Source organism: Hirundo rustica, chromosome 2 (assembly GCF_015227805.2).
Source record: "Hirundo rustica isolate bHirRus1 chromosome 2, bHirRus1.pri.v3, whole genome shotgun sequence".
NCBI classification, from domain to species: domain Eukaryota; kingdom Metazoa; phylum Chordata; class Aves; order Passeriformes; family Hirundinidae; genus Hirundo; species Hirundo rustica.
The window spans coordinates 101,329,023-101,349,910 of NC_053451.1; the positions used below are offsets into that span (position 1 = coordinate 101,329,023).

The following is a 20,888-nucleotide window of genomic DNA, read 5'->3' on the forward strand; positions in this document are numbered from 1 at the left end:
GGAATGGGATGTTATGTAGAATAGAGATGCTCCAGGATGTGGGGACATTTACTAAGTTATGAAGCTAATAAAACCTACTAAAAATAAAATAAAATAAATATAAACTAATGATATCTATAAATATATAAAATAGTGTATATTAATATATTGAACTTATCTATCAAGTCTAAGCACACACAGTCTGTAGTGACTGTGATGGCAGCAAATACAGGTGTGTGCAAACCTGCTTTCTCAGATTTCATTAGCTCTGAAGAGGCAGAGGAATGGCTGGAGCTCAGCTGTGGGCTTCCCTGCCAGGTGCACCACATTTGTGTGTGTCTTACACCACATGCTGAATTACCTGCTGCTGCAGGAACTAGTCTTGTTTAACTGAGATGGATCTCTGTGAATTGCAGCCACATAAATTACAGATGTAAGTGTAAAACTTGAGTCAAATGACTAGAATATATGGGTATAAGACTTAAGTATTTTGAGGTTAAATTAATACTAGGAAATTATGGGATTCCACATGACTGAAATTTGTATTTTGACTGAATGCAAAGAACACAGTAAAAAAAAAAAATTAGATTTCCATTTTAAAAATTGCAAAATATAAGATAAATAGAATCAAACTGAGAAAAAATTAAAATTTCCATCAAACTTAAAAAAAAAATTAGTCTAAAATCTATCAGTCTATTATCTTTTTTCTATAGTTGCTAAGAAATTTTTTTTAAAAAAATCTGATTCCATTTAAAAAGATGCTGGGTTTTTAAATCTTTTTCAAAAATGAATAAAAAAGATCTATTTTTTATTCAAGCCTACATACAACTGACTATGTGGGTTAATCCACAGAGATATTCTTGACAGATTGATCATAATAAGTTGATAAACCCATAATAATTATTACATGCTCATATCTATGGCACTTTTGAAGAAATTGCAATGTAATCTCACAGCTCTCTTTTCCAGAGATTCCTACAGAGCATCCAGGTCTTTCTGGATTTGTTGAAGCCAGAGGCAGTAAAGGTGCTTGGCTTCCTGCAGGACAGAGAACTTGGTGATTAAAAATGAACTTGCTACCCACTTAGAGTAAATAAAAATGTTTTTTTATAAAATGAAATTGATACTGCCCTATAGGCCTTGTGCTTTGAAGGAAGAGATCTTTAGCATGACTTATCTATTTTGTTTAATGTTAATTTAGATTAAATTGTAATTAATGCCATCCTTTTAGTAAGTGGTGATTAAGAATATAGAAACACAAATCTTCTGCTCCTCAACCATTTTATTTTAAAAACCTACCCTATTATTTCATGTTTTCTAGAGATATAAGGCAAGTTATTGCTAGCCAGGTTGCTTTCTTCAACAGTGTGGGAAAGACTTTGCTATAAATGACAAGCTGTAACATACAGAACCATAAAACAGATAAGTTAATGCTTTAGAATATGTATCTTTAATATTTTAAAAACACCTTAAAAGAAAACTAAAATCAATTTTAAAATGACAGGGAATAAAACATATCAGAATGTAATACAATTTTCAACAGACTTAATTTTCATTATTTTTGGAAAACATTAATTGTTTTCCGGTGTTTAAAAGATTTTGAGAAGATAGTTGTGAATGTAGTATTTTTACCCAGACATGTCTGTTGATCCTAGTGTGTAAAGACATCAGCATAGCATTAAGTAGCAAAAATCCTGCACGTCACTAGCTTTACAAGATGGCATTCAATGAAAATACTTGCACGACCCAATGCTGATTGCATTAATTAGACTCCTTCATTGCTTTGATTAAATCCCCTCATTGCATTTTACCTTCTATCAAATATGTTAATGTGCACCTTTCCAATGTTCATTAACACATTTTGCTGGAAACAGCCAAACATCCAAGTAGATGAAAACAAAGACTATTGGCTTTCTTATTTTGCTTTGTTCATTATATCTGCTGAAAGTGTGGAAAGATTTCTCTAAGTTGCTGTTCAATTATTTGATATCGATTTTCTTAATGTTGTCACTTCTTTAATGACTATTGTGACTAGTTTTAGGAGTCTGCTCTGAGAGGCAGACATCAATTACTATTCCAACTACTTTGCCTTTCTGAAATAGATATAACTATGTGGTAAAATTGTTGTCATCCCTTGTGATAAATAACAAGTGTGTTTGACTCCTAGGAATCATTTTTCCCTATAAAATGCTCTTGATGGTTTTGACATGAAACTAAATGATTCATTAAAAAGCTTGGACTGCAAATTCAATAGAGACACTCCTGTCTCAGAGGAGGGGAATGCTTAGTGAAACCATGCACATACACTGAAGGGACTTTATCAGAATATAACCTGGACCATCTACAGCAGTTCATTGGAAACTTGCTCAGAGAAGTTTCAGTAGGAGAAATTAACATAGCAAACAGGATTACAGTTCCAGACCTACTAAATTCAGTAAGCCAGTTTCTCAGTAACGTTATCAGTAGTAGTTTCTCTTCTCTGATTAAGACGCAGAGTACAGGATGAAATTCTTCCACATGTGAAAGGCCAGCACAACTCCAATGTCCAGCACAATCTTCTAAAAGCTAAAACCTTACATTAAGAAATAAAACAGGATTTTATGCTGATTTGGATGGATGAACTCCATATACTCTTCACGACTTTTATTCCCAAAGACCTGGAGAAACAAAATGCAAATGTAACAGTCTTTCTGCTCTGTACTCCACATATGGGACAGTATCCCAATAGGTTATTTTTCCTGCAAAAGAAATGCTTTTCTTCCTTATTACATGACATATATATTATACCAAAATGAAAATAGTAAAAAAAAAAAAAAAAGCCAGTGTCGAGATGATATAGTTGAAAACTTTCTTTGATTTATTTGTCTTTAATATAAGCCCTAACTTGCACAGAAAGAGAAAAAGATATTTCTGAGTAACTTCACTGAATAAAGCAGTTATGAGAGTAAACTCTGTATCTATTTTTGGAAGTACTTACACATGCAGTATTCAGCAGAAAATTCACTGTACATCATGACTGCAGTTGAGTACCACAGATGAGTAATCTACATCAGCCTGGGCAGCATCCCAAAGAATTCAGATGTTCAGTGTTCCTAATGACCAGGATTTTTTGGCTATCAGCTGTAGGGGAAGTTAAGAGTGGTTTGTACATTGACAAGTTAATTGTTAATTACAGAAATGACTAACTGTGAGGACATTATTATCATCGTTATGCCCTATAATCAATGACTGACAATATGCAGCAGGTTCTCTGTCAGGGTCAACGATTCAAACTCCAGTTGTGTTTTGACTACTTATGTTAGCAAAAATAAATATGCCATTCCTTAATTTTAAAAGCTTTGCTGTGGCTGGCTGTATGATATTATCTCCCATCTAGAGAAAAAACAAAAACAAACAAAAAAAAAAAAAAAACAAAAAAAAAAAAAAAAAAACCCAAAAAACCAAAAAAGCCACCAAAACATAATTACAAATAAGCTTATTAGATCCTGATTCATTCACATGTGTACTTTTAACTAAGTAAAAGGCTCCCACTGAAGCCATTGGGGATGCATTGCATGCTTATGCTCATAGGTAGCCAAGTGCCTTTTTCTGTTGCATGCCCCTGGAATAGGTCATCAAACCACTACTTTTCAGAGAGCATTCATCTTTAGGATTTAGAGAGAGACAGTCTTTTTGGCAAACCACTCCTATTGATGGAAGGCCAGCTAAGTTTGCTGTTTGTTTCAGCCTCCCAACTCAGCTCCTGGACAATCACTGCTGCTGGAGGGAAAGATGGGAGGAAAAGCTCAGACCAAAGACAAGCATTGGTTCAGAGACAGAAAGTAGCACTGAACAGGGCTGGGGGCTCCCTGCACTCCTCCTGCCACAGCAGTGCCTGAGACCAAAGGGATCCAGCTTTGCTCTGGGCAGTGAATCTGGATTTATATTTGATGAAAACTGATATCTATCTACATTCCTATAATCCAAACTAGAGTATATCTGTGGATCAAGTCCCTCAATCTTCAGATAGAGCTACTAAATCTAATCAGATTAATATTCTTTCAGTATGTTTGTATTACTCTGATCTGATGGCTTGAGAATAGAGGAAAAGTGTTTATCTGAGTTGCCTTGAGCTATTGCTGACACTGGTATTACATCTGAGATTGAATCTTCAGGTCCACCCTCCTTGTTCAGAGCGGTGGTGCTGTCAGAAAGAATTTGCAGAGTAGGTGTACTTGTGGTTGTGTAGGAGTGCATTACTACAGTCCACCCACTTCTACCCTCAGGACCTTGCAAAATACACACTGTAGTCTGCCTCAACTCCATGTTGTTCTACCACTCTTAAGAGAATTTTCCTTCAAAACATAGTTATCGTAGTAGCTCAGGAAAAGTAAATTCAAAATTCTGCTTATGATTAGATTTGACAGTGTAAACGCATATCCCTCTCAACTGCTTATACAGCAAGCATAGGAGGAAAAAATAATACTGTTCTTGTGATATGCATGTTATAGTTACATTTTTATTTCTCATTAAAATATCTACACACATATATGCAAAGCCTATCAGATGTAAACAAAGATTTCAGTTCTGTTTTGCTTCCAGCAACAGAGCTTGCAGAGGAAAAGCATTTCTAAATTTATTAGTGTGATGACTGATAAATTTATGAGGAGACATAGTGAAAAATATAGTGTAATCTTATTGGCGCTATTTATGATTTTGGTATAATATATATTATCATATGCAATCTCTTCTATGAATAAGGATTTTTCAGACTGCTTTTTATTATCTAAATCACCATCCACTGAACTTCATCAAAGCAATTTTTAGATATTTCTATATAATTTACTGTTCTGACTTATTTATGATTTCTGTGTTATGGGGGAAAAATCCTACTGTTTTCTATAGACTTCATTATATATCATATTACAATGAAGAATTAAAGGCAGTCTCATAACTAGTTGTAGGAATTTTATTCTATCAGTAGTTGCTCCTGCCTTCTTTTCTGCAGAAATAGAATCAGTGCATTCCTGGATTTATAGCTAAAGCTGTCCCATATGAACTCTGAGAAACATATACACTTAAATATAAGCTTAGAGACACATTATAAACATAAGACACTCTCAGTTTCTAAGGCCAAGAAATAAGGGATAGTATGATTATGGATGGTGTGTCCTCACAGGATGTAATGACATTTTATAAGCTCAGAACTGCAAATAGCTATTTGATATTGAAATGTCTAAAACAGGATCACCATAAAAAGTACAATGACTTGTGTAAAACAGATACAGGCTTTTGTAAGTATCTTTAATAAGTGCTATTCTTGAGGCCTCTCTCAGGTCTGTCTTGATCTGATTAGTCAACATTCCTGTTTTGAGTCACATCTACCCAAGAGCAAAATGAATATGAAAAACAAGGAAAGAAAAATTATTCACCTGCTGAGATTGTAAAGCATCTTCCCATAGGGTTCAAAACCTACATTTAGAAATATTCTGTCAGAGCAGCAGCACACCTCACTACCACCTCAGGGAGCAAAGGTGGCAAAAACTGCAGCTCAGAGAGGCTCGTTCACAGAGTGTGCATATCGGGCAAGCTGCTTTCTGCAGCTCTGATCAGAGTATTTCAGAGAATACTGATCAGAGAATATTTATCTACATTTTAAGGGTGATAAGTTCTTTTCTACACAGTTCAGTTACCTGACTAAAATGCAGTCAGCTCATACATTTTCCAAGTCAAAACACAGTGTTTCCATTTTAATGTACATCCGCTACCATAAAGCAAATCCTAAATGTTAATGCTTTGTACTAGCAGCAGAATTATCTGATAAAGCATACCTTCAGATAATATAATAAATACAAATATTATTAAATAGTTTTCTTTTAGAGGCAGAGTATGTGGTATTTCTAAGAGAGTGTTCACAAACAAATTTAAAGTAGTAATTTTAGAGGGATGAAGATCTTATTTGCTGACTTCGGAAACCTGGGATAAGGAGAGTAAGCATTTGCTTCCTTCCATTCCCTGCAGAGAGTTTAGAACCTGAAAGCTCTTTTTGCACTCCCCTTTAATAACCAGTTCTTGACACAGTGTTAATGTTGGTCCTAAATTAACCTCTAGGTAATTGCTGCCTTTCCCGGTTGTAACTAGCAGACCACCCAGCAGAAGAATACAATCAAGCCAATTTTCATAGAATTCAGACAGGGAGGAGTAAATGAAGGAACTTACTCAGAAATCATACAGTAAATAGGAAAAGGAAACAAGTAGTAAATAAGAAGTGATGATTTAATTTCTTCTATACAGTTTTGGCATCGCTGGATTTAAAAATCTGTTCATGAGAACATTAGACATAAATAACTTACATATTGGAATCAATTTATTTAAATTGGTAATTTTATAGAATCCTTGATGAAATTGTATATATTTTGCTGCAATGCTTTTTGAATTTTCAAATATCTCTCAGGTAATCCACAACATTTGAAAGAGGGTTACATTAAATTGTGGAGGTTGCAGTTTTTTTCTTGTCACTGAAGGAATTTTGATTTGGAAAATGTACCAATTGTGTTAATTTGGTTCAATGCAGTATTTTGACAACTTTATTTTCAAATGACAACTCTGATGTTCAAAGGATAACACAAATGGTTGCTGTAATGGTGGTACTGCAGTAAGTCTAAGAACATAAAGCATGATAAAGTGGGCTTTCAGTTTTGGTGGCTTAGTAACCTTTTACATGACATTTCTGTAGGACTACAGAGTGAACATTTTTTTGAGACAGCAGTGGAATGACTCACGTCTGGCTTACAGCGAATATCCTGATGATTCCCTGGATTTGGATCCCTCTATGTTGGATTCTATTTGGAAGCCAGATTTATTCTTTGCCAATGAGAAGGGAGCAAATTTCCATGATGTCACAACAGACAACAAGTTGCTGAGGATTTCTAAAACTGGAAAGGTGTTGTACAGTATCAGGTAAACCAGTTAATTTTATTTTTTTCTCTTCTTCCAATTCTTTCCCTCCCTGAATGTAATGTAGATATTTAATTTTTTTGTTGTCCCATGTGTACAACCAAAATGAGACTTAGTAATATCAGGGTAGAAGGAAAAACTGCCTATGTTCCTTTGCTAACATTTTACTTCGTGCAAAATAGTCTCTAACTGGCAGAGCAGTACTACTTGGTTCTGTTGAAAACTTGAGGCTGTCTAGAACTTTATTGGTATGCCTCAGTAATTACCATTAGCATTAACCCAAGTCCCTCCTCTTGCAAAGAGGAAACCATCTCTTCAGTAGCTGCCATTTAAAAATAAAGGGGAATATTAATTTAAGTAAATGCTCAACACTTTAAGTAAAAACATGCTTGAAATGCGAAAAATTTGACACGCAACCACTGGTTTTTGAATATATCTGGTCACATTAAAAAAAAAACAAAAAACAAAAAAACAAAACTCCCCAAAAACAAAAAAACAAACACACCGGGAACTATGGGAAGCTTTTTTTTTTTTTTTTTTTAGTACTAAGTTCAACAAAGTGTGTGCTCTGGGACTAGATTTAGCTGAATTAATAAACACTGACAAAATATGATTTGGTATGACCTGATGAAATGGGACATAAGCAGAAAAACAAAATTGTATTCTACAAGCATAAATAGCGGCAAACAACCTGCAGTATTCATTTGACATTCAGCTAACTGTGAACCATTAATTGCTTAATAGTGGTAACCAAAGATGCAAAACATTCTGTTATTGCTCTTAAGATTGTTTAAAATGAAGTAATTACTGGAGCTTTTTTCTTCCTGAGAATGCTTCTTGGCTTTTGCCTTTCTTGCATTGTGGAAAGTAAAGATGATATTATTTGTTTAACAGGTTGTTTAGTGAATTTGCTTATCTGTAAAGCAGATTAGTTTAGAAGGTAGTTATTTCTAAAGGGGCATTTGATTTTGACTGCATTTTCATTAAGGAATTACTATTGATCTAGGCTTGGAATAGCTGTGCTCTTTAGGATGTTAAATAAATAAATATTAGCATGGAACTTCAACCACTTACATAATTCTTGTGGAAATTCCTTGACAAGAGCCCAGTAATATTTGGACAGATGAAGATGGGTTACTGAGCAGGGTTTCAAATTACTCTACCTGAAGAGATTGAGAAAAAATAATAGGATATGAGGATGGTACCAGCACTAACAGGGTGATAAATACACTGTCACTTACAAAAATTTCCTATTTCACCCTGAGAAGGAAACAAATGCATCTGTTTGAATGACATCAGACACCATTTACTGGAGGAAACAGCGCTGTTGGGTGCTGCTCTGAATGCAGATGGATAGTTTTCCTGACATTTGCTCATGAAGCAAAAGTGATATTTTGAGCTGCTGTTTCATGTTTTTTAAATTCCCACACCTAAATGCAAATTAATTTGAAGCAGAGTAAGCTGAATTCCAAGAGAGCGCTAAGCAAAGCTCATTGCTTCTCATTTGTATCGCACAACAGTAACAGAGTAACCTGGCACACCTAACAAGGCATATAATTTTTTAACATTTTACAGTGAAGAAAACTTGCTGGAGTATGGAAACTTGAAATCAGGAGCAATTAGAAATACTTGTCTTAAATGTCTAGATACCGGGCTAGATATTTCTATTTGCTCTCAGCTGCTTGTAGTTGTGCTATGCAGAAACAAGAATATTTTAGTGATTGGTTTCACTATATTGTGATTGTTTGCTACTGCACCAGTAGCACTTTGCCTGTAATTGTGATATTTAACATTTAGCATTTAATGTGCTTTAAGTGTTTAAAACACTTCACAAATACCTCTGGGATGTAGCAGGCAAGCCGTCTTGCTGTATTTCCAAATTTAACAAAATCAAGATCAAATTAATCTTGCAAAAATACAAACTGTTCTTTGCATGTGACTTTAAAGTGACTTTAGAAGTGTTCCTGGTAATTAATGGGCAAGAAGTAAGGTGTGTGTTTTGTATGGCAGTGGTATCCTTCCTCTCTATATACTGCATCAAAACCATGAAAATACACCATGGAGGAGGCTGAACTGACTTATGCTGTTAAATGCTCTCAGAGGCCAAACCTGCCCTTTCTGAACAGAACTTGGGAAGTCACCTGGGACAACAGTTCCTGGTCCATACCTTACTAAAATGAGACATTTGGTGTGGGATATGGGTGTTCAGAAAAATCATGAAAGGGTGAGTGAGCGTCTGGGCTGTGTATCACCTCCATTGTAGTGCTTGGCTAAGAGAATTATCTCACCCTGTGGTAAGCATGAGGCTCTTTGTCCTTCTCTTGTAAAGCTGGTCAAAGAAACAAGCTTAACACAGCACAGAAGAGGCATAAAGCAGATTTCCATCAGAGTTTGCCTTATAATAATCATGATGCTCAGGCTTGCAGATTCCTACAATTATATTTAATTCCCTGGGAGTTGTTACAGAGAATAAAAATTTATTGATGGTGGATGTACCCACCTCTGAATCATAACTGTAGGAATCCAGCCCCATTTTTATATGTTTGCATGCTCAGATGATTACCTTGACACCTTTTTTGATCTCAACATGCTGTATACAGCCTCAGGTTCTTTGGCTGGGTAACAGGTCTGTACCTTTGGGTGCTGCAGGGAAAACTAGAGCCTTGTGGAGGGGACCCAGAACTACTTAATACCACTAATATATGCTCTTGTCACTGGAGATGTAACAACAGCTCTTGGAGGCGCATGTGTTTTGAGAAGTCCACAAGTACAACAAAGTTATTCAGCAAGCAACTTCACTTTAGTCGAGATCAATCTCAGTTCCACCCAAATATAACAATTCAAAAACTGTTAAATAGCTATAACTTTTATTTTAAAGCACTCTGTAGAGAGCATTCAACAAGAAATGCTTGTAATTGTGTTTATATTGTATGCTGAAAAAACGATAAGAGTTCAAATCATAACCTACACAATGTCACCCCCTAGATACTTGTGACTCATCTGCTCCCAATCCTTGACTGATTTCTGCATGCATTGGATTTTGGAGGAGGTTCTGCACTTGGAAAGCATTGCAACACTGTGATGTTACCAAGAATCCTGTTCCAGGCACTCACACTCTCTATGACACCTGCATTTTGCATTGCACACCCCAGTGCATGGGCTGTATGCTCCAGGGACAAGGATCGTGTCTTCTCTGAGGACACCTGGGACATCAGGAAAATGCTAATTAAACTCACAGAAGGCTTTATATTCTCTCTGAGCTACCCATTTGTGCTACCTGATTCCCACAAACTCATTTCAGGCTGCCAGCCAGCTCAGAATATTAGCATCTGCCTAAAAGCTCATTTTAGCAAAGTGATAGAAAGTGGTTTTATTTAAGGTTTGTGGCTTTTTTTCCTGCATTAATTGCCTCCTTCTCTTTTTAGTATTTTCAGTGCATCTCAGCCTTATTGAGATTGATTCAGAAGGCGATATAATTCAACTGTAGTATTGATCCCCAGATTGGATCTAGACTATATTGGTCAGGAAGGTGAAAGCATTGTAAATATAACTCTATATATTTAGGTGTGTACATATATATTTTCTTTTTTACTTGCTGCTAAAGAAAACACTCTCAGTTGATCTTTGCTCTGAATTGTAGTGCCAGTGTACTTAGCCAGAAATAGTTAAAAAGGAGATTACTACATATTTTTTAAATATGAGAAGATTTTAGCTTGTGTTGCATAATTTGACAAGAGAGACACTTGGAATTATAGAGAGGAGATCTGTGCAAATACAGAAGTTATATTTCTTCCCCTATTTTTGTTATTCCTGTTCAAAGAGCAATTAATTACTAGGAAAAATTTCCCCAAGTCTTTCAAAATATCTGTTTTTCTGTCTTTCTTTTTCTTCCTAGTGGCAGAACTCTTAGTTATGTAGACAATTAGTTCCTTGTGGTTTCAGCTATTGACCTAGTTTTAATTGTAAATGTTACTATGACTGAGGGCAGAGTGTCTGCTGGAAAGCACTTCTGTGCTGTAGGGCACCAGGAAACAGAGAAGGCTCAAGCTGTTGGATTGCTCTGCTTGTGGAGCTGTTCTGGGAATGGTTACCAGCCCTCCATTCCACAACAAGCAGCTGACAGGGAGGACCTGGTACAACCCAAAGCCCTCACTTTGCGTGCATAAACCAAGAGAGGTATCTGTGAAGAGTACATCTATTTGCAACCTCTTTGCTGCCTCGCCGGCTGCCTTACTCAGGAGTTTCCAAAACCAACTCTTCTTAGTGTGGCCATAGCACTGAGGAAGAGTCAACCCTCTCCTGCACCCCCACGACCCCACATACCACTTGGTGTTAGATCAGGAGTTATGACTGCCATGTCCACCACATAAATCATCAGAAGTAATCCATAGCACTTTTATAATCCAGCTTTTCTGAGAGAAACTTCCGTGTTTTGTCGTCTCCTCCATACACGTATTTTTTGCCTTATGGGAAAGAAAAGCAGATTAAGGAAATACACAGGCAGCACTGCTGGTCCCTCTGCAACAGACTGCTCATGGCAAAAAGTTCACTATCCTGCTGAAATATATTGCTTTTAAGTAAGATACAGTCTTGGATTTTTTGCATGGCTATTATGGAATATGTTACCATATTACAATGAAGTCAGGTGTAGGTTTTCTAAACCAATTTTGGGGTGCAGACTTTATCAGCTAAATGATGATAAGGATCCATTTATCCCCGTTATATGTAAATCATCCATGTCCCAGCACAGTCTAGTTTAGCAGAGTAGTAGAAAATTTTATGCTCTACAGCTCTGTGTGCATTCTGTGCTTTAACGACTTCAATTTTATTTTACAATCTAGTGTTGGGATTAAGAGGATTTGGACTTTACCAGCAGCATTGTCTTTTCATGTGACAGATTGACAGAGGTGGGGTCATGGAGACGTTTATCATGATTGACATGTCTGTTTGCTTGTTAAACTCCCACCTCACACAGACATATCTATTACGTCAGGTCCTATCAGAATATCACTGGTATTATTCTGATTTTCCCTTGGAAGTGAATGTCAATAATCACAGGGACATTTTCATTGAAAATTAATTCATTCTTGCATTGGCAGAACTGTACACAACCCCATTCTAAATGCTCTGACTTTCCAAGAGCAGAAAATGTCTTCATATACCTCAAAGTAAATGTTCTATACTTAAATCAAACCAAAACATTGAAGAATAGTCAACGGAAAAGACAACTGAAATAGAGAACATTTAAAACATTTTGGTGTTTGACAGCTAATATGTACGGTGGGCTGCTGCCTTATAGAGCTACAATCACTAAACTTTATTATGCTGCACAATGTTACTGGGACACGGACACTTCCCAAATTGTGGCTGTATGCTATGTGAATCCAGCGAATTTGACAAATTTGTCTTCCCATAAGCATGATTACAATAATAACAATGGTTTCAGAAGCAAAAAAATTGCAGCCTTTTGTGGGAAAAGCAGCCATTCTCATTACAGCTGAACCCAATGTCCTTGGATTATCATTAGCTCTCTGTTTTTCATCCTTCCTTTCTCTTTCCTTTTTGCCCTCACTCCTGCCTCTCCTACCAGCCCCACTCCAGACCCTTCTTTCTGGGGCCTTTTAAATAAATGAATTCATCCTTTGGGGTTGTTTCTAAATACCCCCTTAACTGCATCAACCATTCCCTTCTTTCTCATTCCCTCCCAATCTACAAATTCAGTCTGAGGATCTAGTCCCAGGTTTCCAATACCCTTACTTTCCTGTTGTATCTAAAGTACTTGCTTTGAATAACAACAACAAAACCTACTAAATAAATAATAAAGCCTAATGTGGGTACTTTGTTATGCAACTAACATAGCTATTGTGAAAACCCCATTGATTATACTGCTTAAGAAAAGAATAATTTACATTTTAATGACACAAAATTAGTTTCTTTTCACTTCATAAGGCATTTAAAGTAAAGCAGGGATATGGGCATTATATCTTAGTGTGTAGTGCCTCACTCCTTCCTCTAATGCCACACACATCCGCAGATGAGGCAGGAGAGCACTGGAGGTAAATACAAACACAAGTGGGGAGCTGCTTAGACCGAAGGACAATGCTGCCAGGAGAACAAATGGCTCTGAACTCAGTAAGCTCACAGAGGAAGTTACAAATTTACAGCTATATACGCCTTGAATTCCTGTGACGATATTCCAGCCAAAATGGGGACACACACACTAGATAGCATGAAATGACCTGTGATCATTTTTGAAATGGTTGAGAGAATGTGACTCTGAGTGAAAGCAGATGATCAGATTTGATGGCATGAAATGCCACTTCTACCGTCCAATATTCCTGTGTCTCAATTAAAAAGGAAGACTTTGCTCTAAGTAAAAAAGTGAGAAATACTGCTGGAGACCAATCTCTACACATAAAGCTGATCTTGGCTGGCAGGATCAAAAAGCCTGGCAGGTGGCTACTTTTGGATATCTGTGCCAATGGGATGTTTGCACAGCCAATACACTGTGTACCATCCCCCTTATGGCTGTTGGCAATGCCTGTCCTCGACTGCTGCTGATCAATCACTTCATTTAACCATTGAATTTGCACTCGAGCCGTTTAAAGGTTAGGTGTAAAATGATGTAGGTGAAGGAACCCTTCCTAAATGGTACAAAAATGCATTTTTTTTTTCCTAAAACATGGTCCCAGGGATAAATCCAATATTCTTTTGCCAATTTGATTGAAATATATGGCTTAGAACAGAGATGTCATTGTGCCAGGAGTAAAGCAACACCATACCAAACACACACTGCAGGAAAACTAAGATAGAAAATGACAGAGAAAAAAAGAAAAGGTGAAATACTGTTAGTCACATAAAGGAAATAGGTGCTTACAGAATTTAACTGTTACATACAATAACATTTGAATTTAATTTCTTAGATTTGTTTGAGCAATAATTGGAAAATCATTTGCTGGCAGCTCATGTGCTGGCATTGCGTATCTGCAGACAGTGATTGCATTACAATGAGAAGTGGGATGCCTGAAATGAGAAATCCACCACCCTGCTCTTTGCCAGCTCCTGTGCTGGTAAGCAGTACATGAAGCAAAGCAAAGCGCTGGAGGGAGGGGGAACATGCTCAGAAATAGCAGTACGCCGAACTCCAGCCTATAACTCACATTTTGCCATAGCAGAGAGGATTCCATGTCTCCTCTAAACTCAACTTCAGGCCATTCCCACCTGGCAGAAATGAAGCTGCAGAACATGACAAATATTAGAGAGGAATTCCAGGACTCTTCAAAAATAAGGAAAAAAATCCAGTCAGTTTGACTGTTCCATTTAACAGGACAAAGCCTGTAGACTGTGAAAATTACCAGAATTGACATTCAAAATGATGAGTCAGGTCCCTGAAAAAATAATGAGATGGACTACAAAATGAAAAGACATTTAAAGGAAGAATGCCACTGGGATTTTTTTTCCTTCTGATAAGTGATCAGCGTGTGTGTCCTTCTTTCAGGCACCCAAGAAGAGGGGCCTGGGAGGAATATAAAGAGATTTTAGATTCTCCTCCCTGTTTCAGTGTCACTAGCCTAAATGGCATTTGCTCCTGTGTCATGCAATGCTGTCATGGTTGCTGTGCAACTTCATCTCCCCTGCCAGTTTAATAGGGAACTTTGTCTGCTTGTGCTTAGGTAATATTTTAATGTTATTTCAGCAGCTAGAAGGATCAGGAGTTTAATCTTTAAAAGAAAAATATACCACTAAAATATCTTTATTGTCAGCTTGGAGCTTTAAGAAAAATACCAGAGACCTTGCAATTTACAATAGCCTCTTTAGATTTAATAATGGTGGAAAAAAGAAATCCCTCTTGTCTCACTAAATCCAACAGCGAGGGGTTTGCACAGGTCTTTTGATAAAAATGGCACGTAGCCAGTGCTACCAGTGATCATGCATGTGCTATTTATGCTCCGGTATTTGCAGCATAAAATCCTAGATTGTGAAATCTCTTGTCCCAGCAGCAGATGAGGTGCAGATGAGCGTAGTGTGAAAGAATGGAGGGATAAGAATAGAAACAAAATGTTATTTTTAACATGATGCCTACTCATGGTGAGGCATTTTGTGCTTTTCATGCTAGTGAGGAGATAATCATGGGGGTTTTTGCAGACAGAAGGGATTTGTAGCCTCATCTACAGGACTTTTAAAATTCCCAACAGTATTTCTATATGTAAAAGGACTAATACAAGTTATTTACCATTAGAAAAAAAACTCTGTGAGGAGGCTGTTGTTCTGTAGCCCACTCAGAATCAATCTTTCTTGCAGAATAACTGATGAAAGGAATACTCCCCGGTCATGATATACCACGTATTATGATCCCCAGGGTCCTTCTCTTGTGGAGCCAGTGTCCTGTTCTGGGATGAGATATCACTGAGATCAAGGGAAATTTTGTGTGTCTTGCAAGAACATCAGGCTAAGAAGTGATAGCTGCTTATAAAGGACTGGGTTAGAATACAGTTTAGTGGTTGCTGCAGACAAGGCAATATGTCAAATCTCAGTTAAAATTACATATTCTCTTAAATTTATTTTAAAAAAAATCATGAATTATGTAATGTGTAAACACAATTCCCTAAGTGTTCAACCCAATACTAGCAGCTCATTACTTCAGATTTGTGTTGCAGACCATTCACAAGCAGTCTGTCTGAGCAGTACTCTGAAGTGTTTTTGTTGCATTGTGTGATTATCAGAGAAGTGGTGTGATGGTCAGGAGCCCCAGCATTCAAAACCCTCAAGTGAAAGAATGAGGTTGGGAGTCATCTTGAGAATAATATATTTACAAGCATTTAATTTCTAGTGATTATTGATTTTTTAATTATTTATATATATGTGTGTGTGTGTGTGTGTGTGTGTATATATATATACATATTTTAATTCAAGATCCTCACCCTCTACTGATTATGCTGCTTCGGGGGTTAGTTGTCAAAGGCAGAATGGCCTCAAGACTCACCTTGAAGGCAGGTGGGAGTGGTGTTTGACAGGAATTGGTAAACAGGAGCGGGAAAGGGTGTGAGGACAGACCAGGAGGCAACAGAAAATGTCAGGGCTCTTTGTCAGGTAGGTACCCTGGGAGAGATGTAGGGTAGATAAGCAGGCATATGAGGAGGTGGGGAAAACATCTTCAGGCTGGAGAAAGAACAGGATAAAGGCAGGAGTGGTCAAAGGATGACCAGGAAACACAGTATCTCAGCCCCAGTACTGAGCCCAGGACTTGGTTGCACTACAGATAAATACCTCTGAGCCCCCTTGGCTGCACCTGTGTGTGACCCCTTCGCCTTTTCCTCGGAGGATGATGGCTGGATGCAGCAGCAGTGCCTGTGCTGAGTTCTGCTGCTGGCCCATCTAGGGCCACGCCTGCTGACACCAGGAGAAAACACTGACACTGCAAAACATGTTCAGGTGTGACAGATAACCAGCATGAGGGTTTCTGATTAAGCAGTCAGGCTATTTATTTCCCACCCCCCCCCCCAGGAGATGCCCTATTCTGACTTCTGTGACAGGGGCCACAGCCTGGAGGACCTTGCCTCCCTACCATCAGAAATTGGGGGATGCAGACCTCTGAGTGGTGCTATAAGTGGGTCCCTGAGGTGACCAGAAATAAAGATTTTGAGTGGGGCTGGGGAGAAAGACAGACCCACAAGCTAAGTCTTAGTGATATCTCAGCACTTTATAGTGAAACCAGGGGATGAAAGAGGGGAGTTTGAATGAAATGGTGAGTGAAGAAATCCCAGCAGTGCCTGCTGCACTTTGAAGGCATTTAAGGTGCCAGCAGATGCTGCTCAGGAGGACTTGCCTGGTGTGTGAGGGAATCCTCAGGAAGAGGGTCCAAAACAAAATGCAGAGAATGCTGCCCTGGAGTACTTGGATTATAGCCCTGTCTGTGCTACAGCGCTGCTCAGTGGCTTTATTTATTTATTTATTTGTTATTTTCATCACAGCCGCAGCTAATTGTTCATGTTTTGTTTTCTGGCTCTGATTCTGTGTTTTGTCCTGTTCATGCTCTTATTTGCATTATTCCAGGGCTTGATTCTTCCTTGGCTGGGGGTTGGGTGAGGGAGCAGGGGGGGAAAGGAAGAGAGCAGCTTTGCCTCTTCTCTGAGGCAGCTTGCAGTCCCTGGCACTTTGCCTGGTGTGCTGAGGCACTGGAGACGTGAGTCTCTCCTGCTCCCTCCTGCCCTCTCTGCTCAGCTGGAAAACAGAACGTGTTCAGCCCCAGAGCTTTCCCTGAGCCAGCTGTGCCCCCTGGGGCTGGCAGGCGTGGGGCGGAGGGTGCTCAGGTAATGGAACGCAAAATCAAGACTCTGGTCAGCTTCTTCTCACTTCAGTTTTACAGATGGTTCATAAAGCACTTCCCATCAGTGTTTTATGGTCCTCCACCACCAATCTGTTGTTTATGCTTCTCAACTGCCTTGGTGGCAGGATGCCTGGAAAATAAAATAATTGTTCTGTAGCGGTTTGTTCTGTTTTATTAACGATTAAAGTATTCATCAGGGTAATTCCCCATTAAATTTGCTCTTTGCTCCAAACCTCCAGGGGCCCTTTTTAAATTTGCCAAGTGTGAGACATTCATTTTTCTGAAATATCTTCTGTCGATGACACTTATTATCACCGTTGTGGGTAGCCATATCTACCTAACACTTTCTGTTTATGACCCCATGCCCTTATTAACGTAGGTATGGAAGTAGTGACATGGCACTAGAGTTTGGAAACATTTGCAGGCTCATAGTTTTCCTGAAAAGGTGTCAACTGGTATAAATTAACCCACCACCATGGACTTCAGATCTATTTCAAATTCCAGCTGCTGAACATGTAGTATACAGTAATCTTGTTGAAAATCAGTGGATCTGTGGATGATACAAGGCTCCAACCCCTTGTTTCCACACTTGCATTACTGCTGTTAAAAGGGATTAGAGACAAAGATGCTAATTCTGAATGGCTACTGAGCTGAGGTGAACAACAGGTAGAGGTAAAACTATAAGGGCGGGATGTCTTGATCTAGTCTCATCAACACAGTGAATAAAAATTATTTTTAATTATTTTCAGGGTGATAAGAGAATAATTAAGTCTTTTTGAAAGACAACAATGATTATGAAGAGAAAGTAGGACATTAGGCTTTGTGTGGACCTACAAATGAGCCTATATAATTTTCTCATCTCACTTCCAAGGGAAAAAATATATATATCTACCTTATATCAATGGAGATAGATGATTTTTTCCTTGTGAATCTTGAAAGCTACAACTGAGTGTATACGCTTTCTCATAAATGTTTTATTAATATAACAAGAGACTTTCCTGACCATGTATGTAGTCAAACCCCCAGATTACTTGAATTTTGGGGGTGTAAAAAGGGATGAAGGAGAAAGGAAATGAAGTCGGTGTGCAGTCCACACCTGACAGTCAGTAAAATCCAAGGGGTGAATAGCCCATGCCTACTTCAATGATTGCAAACAAATGGCATTTTTACAAAGGCTGTGTTTGCATAAAGGCACATTTGAAAAGAACTTAAAATGTGTAAGCCACATTTAGAAGATGACTGAAGAGAAGGGAGTTTGATATAGCAGTGTTTCAGGGAAGAGGCAGAGACACTGTTTTGTTAATGCTGGGGATTAGCAGCTTTATTAGCTCAATCTTTAATGCGGGAAATTACCAAGCAGAAATGAAACTAGTTAACATTTGCAAGGACTTAAAATATTAAAATTAGAAAATGACAGATTTTCAATGACACACACCTACTAGATAAACCTTTCTTTTTCTAGATGACAATTTTATTTTTTTAATATTTCTGCTAAGGTTAAATGTGGGTTTACTTCCTATGGTGATGTTGAGAAGGGTACTGGGGACTTTTATTCATCTCACTGCCACATGAAGGTGATCTCTAATTTCCTGATACTGTCATCTTGTTTCCTAAAGACCATGTCAAGATGAAAATAGTGTGATGTTTTTTAGGTAGCCTGCATATAGCAGTGATGTTGAATGTGATCTTAGAGCTGGCTGAGATTTTTTTGATCTCTATTACCTAAATATCATCTTTTTGTCACAGTGATTTTATGGTTAGAAGCCACAGACAGGTGGTCCCCAAAACTTCACATGGTGAAGAGACAGACTGAAAGACCTTGAATCAGTTGTAGGTGGTAAGAACCACAAGATCATCGTGGGAGACAGAATTTGGTCAAGAATTTCTCTGTAGTGATCACATACATTTGTGGGACAACAAATTCTAAACAGCTGACCTGTGGGTTCACTGACAACTAAAAAATTATTGTCATTATACTATGTTAATGTTTCAGTGTCCCTTCAAATTGGACAGTCTCGTTACTGCCCTTCAAAATAAAAGGGCACGGAGGGCTTTTTGTTGTTGTTTTTTGTTTGTTTGTTTTTGTTTTGTTTTGGGTTTTTTTGCATTCGTTGTTACAGAGTGGTTTTTTTTGGTTTTTTTTTTTTTTTTTGTGCTGAATGTTATCAGAAATAAAAATGTATTTTAAAAATATTATTTAAAACAAAATCCTAATATTTATACAGTTTATCACAGCTAGTTGCTTGTAATTAAGCTATCCCAATATCTTGGTTAGCTAAAAATGGTTTCTTCTCACACACACAAAATAAACAAACAACAAACAAACAAACAAACAAAACCCCCAGAAGAGATAGTCTTGAAATAGATTTCAGTCAAATGTTAAAAGGTTAAATCAACTAAAAGAAAAAAAAAAAAAGAAAAAGAAAAAAAAAAGAAAAAAAAGAAGAAAGAAACATTACAAGTATTCCCATTTAAGTAAAGTTATGCTTTATCTGGGACAATAACAACTGAAATATTAAAAGAGAAATATATTTTGTATGATTATGTTCCTTTAGGCTTACTTTCTTCTATCTGTAGTCCTTTAATGCATTGTGATTCTTGTACTGTATAATGTTTTCTTCCTTCTTTTAGTGGCTAAGCAATAAGAATGAAGACTTGGAAATGGGATTCGTTGTTCCAACAGAACAAATGCACTCTGTTAAAAAAAAAAAACATGGTTGTTGTTTCCTTTTTTTTTTTTTTTTTTTTTCCCCAAATGAAACTTAAAAACATGTGTCCCATGACCAGGCATTTCAGCTTTTGGATTATTGGTTCATTAGTGGAGAGCATGTATTACTAACCTGATGTTGTTTTCTCTGCCTCTGTTCTTTGTGCTCAGCCAGGGCAGGCTGCAAGCGTCCTGTTTGCTCACAAATTTTTGTCTCCACAGCTCTCACATGTTTAAAAGCTCAAAGGGGAGATGAGCCCAGACCTTGAGGTGTTAAGATTTGGTCTTGATCCTTTGAATTCTAAGTATGGGGCTTTAAATAAAACCTGTGGATGTCTAACATATTGTTTTTCCCCCTCTAATTTTAGGCTTACTTTAACCTTGTCCTGTCCCATGGACTTGAAGAATTTTCCAATGGATGTACAGACATGTACAATGCAGCTAGAGAGCTGTGAGTGCCCAATTGCTTTACCTATCAAATAACAAGTTTTTACCCAAACATTCAGTGATTAGATTGTATTTATATTATCACATTTGTGTGGTGATTCTCAGTATTCCTGCTTTATAAGGGAATTATGTTTATCACCATAACGTGAGGATCGCTATTTCTGTGCTTCTCCTGCTCCCTTACCTTTCCCCCTCCTGGGTCACACCACCTTACCCATCAGAGTTGCATCACTTACAGGGTAAATACAGCAATGACATGTGGGAGAAATTACTGAATTTCAGGAAAGTGAGAACAATCATTACATAGCCAGGGATTTGCTATGTCAAGGCACACTTTTGGAAAATGGAAGCGAAATACCCGATGAAGCATTGGTCATCTTAGTGATGCCCAAGCTGGTGTGCTAAACACAGGCAAGGCATGGACAGGGCAACCAGCTCACACCCTCCGTGCTGTGTCACTGCCAGCACACACCGCAGCACTGCCTCAGCCTG

At 37.8% G+C, this 20,888-nt stretch overlaps 1 protein-coding gene across 4 annotated transcripts in view; it reads left to right on the forward strand.

Annotated features, from left to right (window-relative positions):
- The window catches only part of GLRA2 (glycine receptor alpha 2), a 126,291-nt gene that overhangs the window by 25,014 nt on the left and 80,389 nt on the right, over positions 1-20,888 (forward strand). For all 4 annotated transcript variants that reach the window (XM_040057075.1, XM_040057077.1, XM_040057076.2 and 1 more), the window contains exons 4-5: positions 6,695-6,918; positions 20,318-20,400. In XM_040057075.1, coding sequence (XP_039913009.1) covers positions 6,695-6,918; positions 20,318-20,400 — 307 coding nt within the window. The remainder of the gene's footprint in view (positions 1-6,694; positions 6,919-20,317; positions 20,401-20,888) is intronic.